At 48.5% G+C, this 11849-nt stretch overlaps 1 protein-coding gene across 8 annotated transcripts in view; it reads left to right on the top strand.

Annotated features, from left to right (window-relative positions):
- Positions 1-6237: 6237 nt before the first annotated feature.
- Positions 6238-11849, top strand: part of CTIF (cap binding complex dependent translation initiation factor) — a 161208-nt gene continuing 155596 nt past the window's right edge. For 4 of the 8 annotated variants that reach the window (XM_088653135.1, XM_088653134.1, XM_088653133.1 and 1 more), the window contains exon 1: positions 6238-6429. Coding sequence is in view for 4 of the 8 variants with exons in the window: in XM_035100977.3 (XP_034956868.3) it covers positions 6474-6716 (243 nt within the window). In the remaining 4 variants the exon portion in view is untranslated. The other 4 variants (XM_035100977.3, XM_035100976.3, XM_035100975.3 and 1 more) reach the window with 1 other exon arrangement.

Here is an 11849-nt window from a genome sequence, read left to right as displayed (position 1 = left end):
TACTCCAGGTGAGGTCTGACCAGAGCAGAATACAGTGGTACTATTAGAGTGCTAGAATTTGGGCAAAAGGTCTGAAAGGGAAAAATCCAGAACAAAAGGGCATTTTCCCCAACTACTGATACCCACCAGAGGTGTGAGGTTGCTATGGCAACATGCCCACAAAATGCTGTGCATGAGGAGGCCTGAAATAAAGAACAGCAGGAACCAACAGTTTCAGAAGTTCTTTCTTTTTTAAAAAATTTAAAGACCAGCAAAGTCACTCCGAATCAAATTTGTTATATTTCCAGTACACTTGGGTCTCCAACTGTTGTTGGACTACAACTCCCATCATCCCTAGCTAGCAGGATCAGTGGTCAGGAACAATGGGAGTTGTAGTCCAACAACAGCTAGGTACCAAAGTTTGAGAAACACTGTGTTGGGTTGCAATCTTGCACCCACTCGTTTGGGAATAAGCTCTGTTGAATTCAATGGGCCTTATTTCTGAGTAGATGTGTTATGTACGCCTATTACGTTGGTAGGACCCTAGAATGCAACAACCGATTGGCCTGCAGGAGCAGCCCAATCAGGCTCCAGGAGGGAAGCAGAATCAGCCAATCACACGGGGCCCATTGTGTAAATCCTATATAATAATATGCAAGTTGTCCCTGCGTCCAAGCTGTCCCGTGTGTCCCTGGGTCACTGCGCATGTCCCCCAGAGACACAGGGATTGGACGGAGGGACAACGGCCAACCGCCGCTCCGCCAACCGCCGCTCCGAAGCCCACTCTCATGCTGGAGGTGCGCAGTGAGGCGGCGGGGAAAAGAAGCGCTCCCCCCGGCAGCCTTGCCGCGCACCGACGGCATGGGACTGCGCTTCCTCGGCGAACACAAGCAGGCAGACAGCCCGCCTGCTTGCCTTCCCCGAGGAAGCCGAAGCAGCAGCGGGCGCCAAGGGAAGCCGGCTTTGGCTTGGCGGTGGCGGGAAGAAGGGGAGGAATTCCTCCCCTTTTTCCCGCCGCCACTAAGCCAGTCCCCGAGCCGAAGTGCGGCGCGGCGGGGGCTTTCTGCCGTTTGCCTTCCCGGAGCGAAGGGGGAGGCAAACGGCGAAAAGCACCCGCCGCGCCGCACTTCGGCTCGGGGACTGGCTTGGCGTGCGCGGCGAGGCGGCGGGGGGGGGGGAGGAGAAGCGCTCCTCCCCCCCGCCGCCTCACCACGCAGCGCTGACATGGGACGGGGCTTTGGAGACCTTCTCCGAAGCCCCGTCTCATGCGGGAGGTGCGCGGCGAGGCGGCGGGGGAGGAGAAGCGCTCCTCCCCCCTGCCGCCTCGGCACGCAGCGCCGGCATGAGACGGGGCTTCGGAGGTCTCCGAAGCCCCGTCTCATGCCGGCGCTGCACAGAGCAGCGTTCTAGCGCCCGTTTTTAAATGGGCTGAATTCCACTAGTCCTATATAATAAAGTCCTTGTCTCTCTGCGTCCAGTCCCTGTGTCCCTGTGTCTGCGCTAATGTGCATGTGCCCCACGGACACAGGGACTGGATGAAGAGGCGGGACGTACACACATGCACGTTCTCTCCCCCCTCAACCCTCTGCCTCCCGTTCCCCTGCTGCGGCGGACCAAGATGGCGGCATTGGGCTCCGGGGCTGCGGCGGCAGGAGCCCGGTCCGGCTCCTGCTGCCCCCGCTGCGGCGGGCCGCAGCCCCGGAGCCCGATGCCGCCATCTTGGTCCGCCACCGCCTCCTGACAACCCTACCTGGCCTGTGGGAGGAGCGGCGGGGCCGCGGCCTTCCCTCCCTCTCTGCGCTCAGCCGCGGGACACGATGGGAGAGCGCTTTGTTTAATTGCGTTCCCGGCGCGCCCGGCGGCCGAGTGCAGAAAGGGAGGGAAGGACGCGGCCCCGTCGCACCTCTAGCGCCCGTTTTCTTAACGGGCTGAATGAGACTAGTAATGTATATAAAGACTGAAGTTTTAGGGAAAATCCATTCACTGTTTATGAGCTACCATAAAAGGCATGAAATCACTACGTGACTCCGAGTATATTTCAAGATGTGTATAGTATTGTTCTGTAAACTGACTGTATGTTAAACTAAAAGTGTTATTGGGAGTGCGCTATTATCCTTCTGGGACGCGGGTGGTGCTGTTAGTTAAACCACAGAGCCAAGGGCTTGCTGATCAGATGGTTGGCAGTTCGAATCCCCACGACGGGGTGAGCTCCTGTTGCTCGGTCCCAGCTCCTGCCAACCTAGCAGTTCGAAAGCACGCCAAAATTTTAAAATCTGGATTGTAATTTAAATCACATTTTAATCGATTGTTTTTCTTTCTTTTATGTTTTGTTGTGATCTTGTTGATGTCAGCCGCCCTGAGCCTGGCTCTTGCTGGGGATGGCAAGGTATAAATAAAAATTTATTATTATTATTATTATTATTATTATTATTATTAATGTGCAAGTAGATAAATAGGTAAACGGAAGGTAAACGGCGTTTTCGTGCGCTGCTCTGGTTCGCCAGAAGTGGCTTTGTCATGCTGGCCACATGACCTGGAAGCTGTACGCCGGCTCCCTCGGCCAATAACGTGAGATGAGCACCGCAACCCCAGAGTCGGTGACGACTGGACCTAATGGTCAGGGGTACCTTTACCTTTACCATCCTTCCAGGCTTAGCATGAGAATTTTAGGCTCAAATCCTATGGAACAGCAGTGAGGCCCTGGGCCTAATACAGCCTTCTGGGCTCTTATTTTGGCTCTCAGGCCACAGCCCTAACTGGTGCTTTGGTGTCATGAGAGTGTTGTGTCCGCAAATTCCCATCCCGTAATTTGCCTGACCAAAGGTGGCAACCCTACTGCCAATCTAATAGCTTTCCATTTAGAAATTGATTCACACGTTTCTTTCATTCTTAACATTTCAGCTACTGTCAGTTTTCTGTATTTTCATCATTTCTGTGCTTTGATAAATACTTCCAGTTTCTTTCATCTTTGAGCTGACTCTGGTCTCTTTCTGATTGCCCTGGAGGAAGCTCAGTGGAGTCAAAAGTCGAACCTGTTTCCAATATACTGTACAGCTTAGGGACAAATCTCTTTACCTCAGCCAGCCTCTGGCTATTTTGGACTACAACCCCCATCAGCCTCAGCCAGGCTGAGCTGGCTAAGGCTGCTGGGAGTTGTAGTCCAAAACATCCTAATGGCCTTCGATTGAGAGAGGCTGGTCTAGGCCTTTGGATGACTGGATGTTTTCTCTCCCCCGGCACTCCTGCTTGCTGCTGTCTTGTTGCTTTGTCGTGCTTTGCTTTTTGTGGTCTTCGTTTATTATAGGAATGTAAATTGTACTTACATTATTTGGGGTATTTTTGCAACTTGCCCTGGGACCATGATTAGGAGGAAAGTGGGGTTGGGTGTGGGAAAGAGATGCATAAATAACAAACAAAAAGTATTACCAGCCATGAAAATGGAATACAGTGGAACCTCGGTTTATGAACACCTCGGTTTATGAATTTTCAGTTTACGAACGCTGCGGACCCATCTGGAATGGATTAATTCACTTTCCATTACTTTCAATGGGAAAGTTCGCTTCAGTTTATGAACACTTCAGTTTAAGTACTCCATGGACCGTCTGGATCAGATTAATCCACTTTCCATTACAGTGGTGCCTTGCTAGACAAATTTAATTCGTTCCACGGGTCTTTTCTTATAACGAAAAATTCGTCTAGCGAATCCCATAGGAATGCATTGAATTGTTTTTGAATTTTTTTTGCCCATAGGAACGCATTAATTGAATTTCAATGCATTCCTATGGGAAACCGTGATTCGCTAGACGAATTTTTCATAAAACGAATTCGTCTAGCGAGGCAACCTCCACTCGAAAAATCCTTTCGTTAAGCAGAAATTTTGTTAAGCAGGGCATTCGTTAAGCGAGGCACCACTGTATTTTCAATGGGAAAGTTCGCTTTAGTTTATGAACGCTTCAGTTTATGAACAGACTTCCGGAACCAATTGTGTTCATAAACTGAGGTACCACTGTAGTGCCTTCAGGCTGCAGTCCTGTACAGTGGAACCTTGGTTTACGAACACCTCAGTTTATGATTTTTCGGTTTACAAACGCCGCGGACCCATCTGGAACAGATTAATTCACTTTCCATTACTTTCAATGGGCAAGTTCGCTTCAGTTTATGGACGCTTCAGTTTATGAACAGACTTCCGGAACCAATTGTGTTCATAAACCAAGGTACCACTGTACTTTTTTTTTACTGAAAAGTAAGCCTCACTGAGCCCCCAGTGGGACCAGCTTCTGAGTGCACTGGGTTAAACTGTTCGATGCAGCATATTAGTCTTGGTCCAACAACAGGCCAGGCCAGCAAGATGCAAACGGAGATAGGGCTCTTGCACCTTTAATAGCTGCATAGATGGAGAAATTTCAGCAGGTATCTCCTACACAACTATAACAGGGGCCACAGCTTTGTCCTCTTTTCTTTTGCATCTGGTCCTTTACGAACGAATCAGCAGTTCCATAGCCTAGCCCTGCCTGCTGCCTCATCTGCAAGATTACTTCAGGAAACCTAAATGTGTTCTCATTTCTGGCTTGCCTTCTGAGGGTGTTGCTCTGAGTGATAATTCTAGATGCACCTCTGTTGGCAAAGAAACTCCCCTCCCTGCAATCACAAGAATCCATGTGGCCGTACAATTTTCAGAGAGCTTTGCACTGCTTCTTCCTTCTCCCCGCAAGGCAAGCCACTGTTTTCTCACACTTCCCCCGCCCCACATCCTCACAATGCCCTTTAAGGTAGGCTCCTGGGCTATTGCCCCTCTTTTCTCATTATCCTTTCTAAGGACGTGGCCCTGAGAGAACAGGACATACAAGAGGCTTGGGTGCCTTTAAGCAACGAGACGCAATCGCAGTGCCGGATTTACTTATAAGCTAAGCAAGCTATAGCTTAGGGCCCCACTATCTTGGGGGCCCCCAAAAAAATTAATGGGAAAAAACTGGGTGTACATTTCCAGAATATAAGATAAAAAAACAAATAAAATAAAACCTACAGACAGCAACAGTGTTTTGTGTTATGTAGGCTCCTATGGTGTAAGTAATGCCCCCCGCCTGCTAGTCTGCTCCCTAAAATATCACTGGTTTGCTCATTTCTATATATAGGGTGCCTACATTCTGCAAGGACTGGTTGCATGACAATATGTACGCAGGCTGAGACCCTACCTGCCTGCAGACTGTCTTGCCAGAGTGGTGCATGCTCTAGTTATCTCTCGCTTGGACTACTGCAATGTGCTCTACGTGGGGCTACCTTTGAAGGTGACCTGGAAACTACAACTAATCCAGAATGTGGCAGCTAGACTGGTGACTGGGAGTGGCCGCCAAGACCACATAACACTAGTGATGAAAGATCCACATTGGCTCCCAGTACATTTCCCAGCACAATTCAAATTGTTGGTGCTGACCTTAAAGCCCTAAATGGCCTTGGTCCAGAACACCCGAAGGAGCTTCTCCACCCCCATTGTTCTGCCCAGACACTGAGGTCCAGCACCGAGGGCCTTCTGGTGGTTCCCTCGTTGCGAGAAACCAAGTTACAGGGAACCAGGGAGAGGGCCTTCTCGGTAGTGGCACCCACCCTGTTGAACGCCCTCCCATCAGATGTCAAAGAGAAAAACAACTACCAGACTTTTAGAATACATCTGAAGGCAGCCCTGTTTAGGGAGGCTTTTATTTTTTAATAGATTACTGTGTTTTATTTTTCTGTTTGAAGCCGCCCAGAGTGGCTGGGGAAACCCAGCCAGATGGCGGGGTATTAATAAATTATTAATAAATTATTAATTATTATTATTTATTTATTATTATTATTATTATTATTATTATTATTATTATTATTATTATTATTATTATTATTATTATTATTATTATTATTATACCTATTAGGTCCATAAATTACCATCTAGCATATATTCAACACAAAAAAACAGCGACCATTTGTTGTTGACAAAGGACAGCTGGACAATATAAAGTGCCCCATTACCTCCAGCGCCTGGAGGAAAAAAAGATTCTCCCAGGTGCGTCCGATCGCGCAGGTCCAAAATACAATCCCTCCATCTCTCTCTCTCTCCCTCCTCTCCTCTCCTCCGCTCCCCTCGAAGAGGAACTACATTTCCCAGGAAGCTTAGCGCTTCCCTTTCTTTTTTAAAGTCTATGCACGTGGCTCGTTGGGAGGAGTTGGGAACGTCACATTCCTGCATTCTCTTAGCCTGTGTCACAGGAGCCCGGTTTCTGTGTCGTTGGACAGCCTGGAAAATAAGAGCGAAAATAAGCCCTCCTTCTGCCTCCACCTTCCCAAGCTCTCCCCAGTCGGAACTCATGCACCTCCAAGAAGGAATCTGACCCCCCCTTCCCCTTTCCTTCCTCCCTCGGAATCCACCCAGAGGCACCCTCTTCCTCCTCTCCAGCCCAGCCTTGGCTCTCCAGAAAGGTAATCATCATCATCATCAGGCGCTGTTGTGGGTTTGGGCTGCTATGGGGTTATCCGTAGGGCTGTGTGAATGCGCGCGCGCGAGGGTCCTTTTGTGGGCATCCGCGCTGCGCCTCTATTGCCAGCAAATGACTGCTGCTGATATATATCCATGCGTGCGCGCCCGACACACCACAATTCCTCCCCAGCCCGGAGGCGTTGCAATAAAAGGGAGAGGAGGGAATCCTCCTTTTTACGCATTGGATCCAGCTGCGTTTCCTCGGTCGGGTCTCTTGGATCGCGCGCAGGTGATGGCGGTGGAACCCTGTCGTGGCTTTTTCTCCCGGGGAAAAGCGGGGAAGAGGAGAGGAGGCGAAGGGCGCTTGTGGTCTCTCCCCTCTTGTTGTGGCGGCTGCGTGACACCCTCGTAACTCAGGCGGGGCGAGGCGGGGCTCCCCTTTGTTTTGCAACCGCTCTGCCGTTGACCGAGTGGCGAGGTGTTCCTGCGTTTTTTCTGCGGGGGGGGGGGGGAGGAGGGAATCTCTGCTTCAGATCAAAATAGGAAGAGCCGGTAGCTCTCTTTCCCCAGCTTCCTCTTCTCCTCCTGCGTCTGCATAGGCCAAAACTGAGTTTATTTTGCTTTCTTTTCTCCCCCCCCCATCGGTCCCATGTGATTCTCTCCTTCTCTCCCTCACCCCCCTTCTGCGTGGATATGTGCGTGTCGATTGCATGTTGTCTAGACTTCAACTCCCCCACCCCTCTTTTCTCCTCCCTCCCCCCTTCATGTCGGCTCCCCCCACCCGCTCTCTCTCCCCTCCACCTCTTCGTTTCCAGCCAATGCAATTTATGTCAGGGAAAGTCTTTTTTTGCTGATTTGCAGCCCGGGCCTGGTGGCATTTTATCTCAGCCCTTTTATGAAATGCATCATTCCGGCACGGTCTCTCCCGAGACACACAGATAGGCTCCCTTGTCAGAATTTGGCCGGGGAGAGAAATAGAATGGATGTTACTCGTAGTTGTAATTTTTCACAAGCTGCGCTGTGTGTAGTAAAAGGACTCTTCCCCACCCCCACCCCCTTAATATCTCCTCGCCTATAAATCCTTGACAGCATGTGTGTAATTAGATTTTTGCGAATATTATGCAACTGCGTATGTCTTTTGGGGGGGGGGGTGTTTTTATTGGGGGGGGGGGAGGTGGAATCAAAGATTGGTGATCTCTCCAGGATTTCCTGTGTTAAAAAGTCCTCCAGAATCATAACCCTCCTCCATTGATGATGTTGTCTTGAGGTCATCTCCCTCCCTCCCCTCCCTCCTCCCTAATACAGGATTAATTGTTCAGAGGCTATTGTAATCCTTTTCAGCTGCCCAGTGGCCCTTGCTGCTTTATACACAGATTTTTCTGTCCGATTCCACCTCCACACACACCGGGCAAGGGCTTGGATTGTTTCGCTCAAAATGTCATGCATTGATAGATACTCAGGTTTGTCATGTTATTAAAATGCAGAACTTAGATTATCCGGGTTTTAAGGGAGCCAAAGGGTATCCTTTTGTGTGTGTGTGTGTGTGTGTGTGTGTGTGTGTGTGTGTGTGTGTTTGCGGGCAGCACACTATGTTAAGGCAGTGCAGTTCTACACGACGCTTTGTTGGGTGACAATGTGATTTGGGGCATATCCTTAGCTGGATTCCTTTCCCATATATCAAAAAAATCTAGCAGATTTCCATTAAAATAATTAGATTTAGTTTGCATGGAAGCCGGTGGCCTCATTTTGAGTGTTAATTCTTGACGTGGCAAGAACATCTCCATTCCGAAATCCCTGATATCGCTTTTTAATCTCACGCCGCCTTGTTACCAAAGGGGTTTGAGCGATAGATAAGAACAGAACAGCCCAGACCATCGTCTCCTAGTACTATCATAGAGCAGGCTAAGGTGCTTTGCCATTGGTGACATTTCCTGCATTGTCCCATTGAATTCAGCTGTGGTTACCCCAGGCTTGTGAGCTCAGAATGGTAGCCTTAAGATCCATCGTCTCTGCATTGATAATGGGGAGCAATCCTAGGCTGGATCAGCTTTCAGGCACATTATGGGTGCGGTCCATTTTTTTAAAAAATAATATATTTTTCCTGCAGTGGTTTTTATTCTGGTGCTTTGGGGTGATTTTTGTATCTGCTGCCCTTAACTCCTCAATCTTGTAACAAGGCACAACTCCTAGTGATCATTCCTGCAATTCTTAGTTATGGGGAAGGATAAATGCTTCCAAAGGCCAGAAGGAGGAAAGTGAGTGGGGTGGGGTGGGGGCTCTTTCTCCTAGCCTGTGCTACGTAAGAGCTTTCTGCACATGAGTTTATGGTGGAAGCGCCTGCTGCAGTATTGAGGGGAAGAACAGATTGTGGGGGGGGCAGTTAGATCAGAGAGCAAGACTCTCTCTCTCTCTCTCTTTCTGCCACAGTCCTTCCGTTCCTCTAGCTTCCTTCACGGGAAACAGATCTTTGCATTTAGCGAAAGCACCAGCAGCTCTGCAAAGAGCTGCCCCTGCTTTTTATCTGCTGTATTTAAGAGATGCTTACCTCGACGTGGTGTCAGGTTTGTGAAATCAGGCGCCGAAATGTCCGATATCTTGACGGCTGGATACTGCTGCTTCTCGGTAGTCTGGTGGGCTTCTGAATCGGAAATGCAAACTGCTGTTCTTTTCATCCAAGTTCTTGTAGGTGGGTAAATTGGCACTCTGCTAAGAAAAATGAATGGAGCTCGGATCACTAGCATTTACTGTATTTTAGGACCAAACCATTTTCCCTTTTCTCGTTCAAAGTGCACTTTCGCTCAATGAGAGCTAGAAACTTGTACAGAAAAGTAATTTTGTCCTATGTGAAATGCAGTGATTTATCTAGTGTGCCTTTGAAGTACATGCAGGAAGAATTTGCTTCATGAATCCTTTTGCAGTGGGATTGTGTGTCATTAGCAAATCTTTGGGGTGGCACAGAGCACAGTGTGTGTTTGCTATTTCTAGAGCAAACTGCTGCATTTGGCAATAGGATATAATCATAATATGGTATATAACCAAGGCTTGTCCTCTGATTATGGTAAAGGAGGTGAGACCTCGGCCACAATCCCAGGTTTGGATGACACACCAAGCCAAACAAGCATATCACACTGACCTAAGAAAACCGGGGAAGAGCAAAACACCTCTGATTTTCTCCTCGGAAACCAGCATGTTTGTGAAGTCATGGTAAGCCATACCCTGGCTTTCTCTTCAAAGCAGACCTTTGAGTTCAAAGTAGACCTTTTAGCTTGCAAATCCCCCCCCCCAAAAAAAACCCTCTCACACATGGGTTTAAAGATGGTTAATCACTGCATTGACATCACCAACCATGGTTAGGCCTAACCCTGGTTTAAAGCTGCGTTTTGGTGCTGGTTAGCAAATTCTGGCTAAGAGATCCTGGCAAACTTTTTACAGTAGGTGAGGTCAGTACTTAAGGTGACACTTACGGTAACGGTGATTAGGAAGGAGAGAGGGGAATTAGCATCAGAGGAGTGATAATAAGATATTTGGCATCTTACACCTAATCTAAACAATACCATGGTTAAGCGATAGCAAAGATAGCTATGTACATTGCTCTCAGCGTGAATCCAGAACTGGGAACTCTAGCTCTGTGAGGCGTAAACTACAGTTCCCACAATGCTTGTGTGTGTGTGCATGCTTTAAATGTCTAGTGTGCATGCAGTCTTGCAATTGTAGCCCCAGACACGGATGTCACTGGGAAAGCCAATGTAGACCTTGCTGTTTTCTTTTTCTATTTAAAACGTTTCTGTACCATTCTTGCTCTAAAACTGGTGCCTTTCAGCTGTTTTGGACTACAACTCCCATCGGCTGCAGTCAGCACTGTCATGATGGCTTTTGTAGTCCAAAACATTTAGAATGCACCAGGTTGGGGAGCGCTGAGGGTGAACCTATATGGGACGGGAATAAAAACAAGATCTTAAAATATTTTAAAACAAAATAAAAGTTCAACTACTCTTTCTAATAAATATACTGCAACAAAGCTAGGAATAACCAACCCTTAGTAATTAGAGGAATTCTAAGCAGTAGGTCCTGAAAACTCATCGGAGAAGAGGGGATTTCACATATCTGGTGCCCCCACAGGATGCATTGCTGCATAATGTTCCTCCGCAGGTCATAGTTCAGCCAATGGAACTACTTCTTTCCAAAATACCTTGCATGAAATGGAAACAACCTTATTTGTCGCAGGGAGAGGATTTGTGTGGTGGTAAATGAAACTGCCTTTCGCGAAGTCAGACCATTTGTCCATCTAGCCCAGTGATGCCTGTTCTGACTGGCAGCAGTTCTTCAGTTTCTCAGGGCGAGAAGGCCCCCCCCCCCCGTGCACCTGATATAAAGTAACGCTAAAGGTACCCCTGACCGTTAGGTGCAGTCGCGGACAACTCTGTGGTTGCGGCGCTCATCTCGATCTATAAGCCGAGGGAGCCGGCATTTGTCCGCAGAGAGCTTCTGGGTCATGTGGCCAGCATGACCAAGCCACTTCTGGCGAACCAGAGCAGCACACGGAAACACTGTTTACCTTCCCGCCGGAGCGGTATCTATTTATCTACTTGCACTCTGATGTGCTTTCAAACTGCTACGGTGGGCAGGAGCAGGGACCGAACAACAGAAGCTCACCTCATCGCGGGGATTCGAACCGCTGACCTTCTGATCGGCAAGCCCTAGGCTCAGTGGTTTAGACCACAGCGCCACCGGTGTCCCGCACACTAGATATACCTGGCCCTTTTTAGCTGGTGATGCACCAGGGACCTCTTGCAGGAGAGTCATATGTTTGACCACTGAAATCCTGTCTATTATTTTTATTTTTTTACTTTTTTTTTAATCCCACTTTTACTCCCATAGGAGCCCAGGGTAGCAAACAAGTGCTAAAACAAAAACATCATTAAAACTATTGCAATGCAGATGCAGACCTGGAAAGCCCTGTCCTGAAAAGGCTCCTTGGAAGAGGAAGTTTTCAAGTCGGTGCCAAAAAGACGACAGAGCTCGACCCCAACTTTCAATGGGAGGGAATTCTAAGGGCCTGGATCCTATACTGTGGGGGGGACAGACTTCCTGTTAGTACGGTATCAGAAGGAGGCCGTCCGCAGAGGTATTTGCAGGAGACCCATTGACTGGGAAAGTAGTGAAAGTGTGTGGAATCTGCAGGCCTAGTTTGTTTATTTAATGATTTTATTACATTTCTATATCGTCTTTCATCTGAGGATCACAGGGTAGTTTATTTGTGCTGGGAGCATTGTCCCAAAACTCCTCTCTGGAATGGGGGAAATGTCCTCTACCCATTTTCATATCACACACTTAGGGGCCTGAAGTGTGGGGCCATGCACATTCTAGAGATCTCACAGCTTGTTGACTGCAGCAGCGGGATGGGGTGGTTGTGGGTCAACTT

Source organism: Zootoca vivipara, chromosome 10 (genome assembly GCF_965207765.1).
Source record: "Zootoca vivipara chromosome 10, rZooViv2.hap1.1, whole genome shotgun sequence".
In the NCBI taxonomy this organism is placed as follows: domain Eukaryota; kingdom Metazoa; phylum Chordata; class Lepidosauria; order Squamata; family Lacertidae; genus Zootoca; species Zootoca vivipara.
Note: the sequence above shows the minus strand (reverse complement) of the source record. Positions and strands in the feature narration are given on the sequence as shown.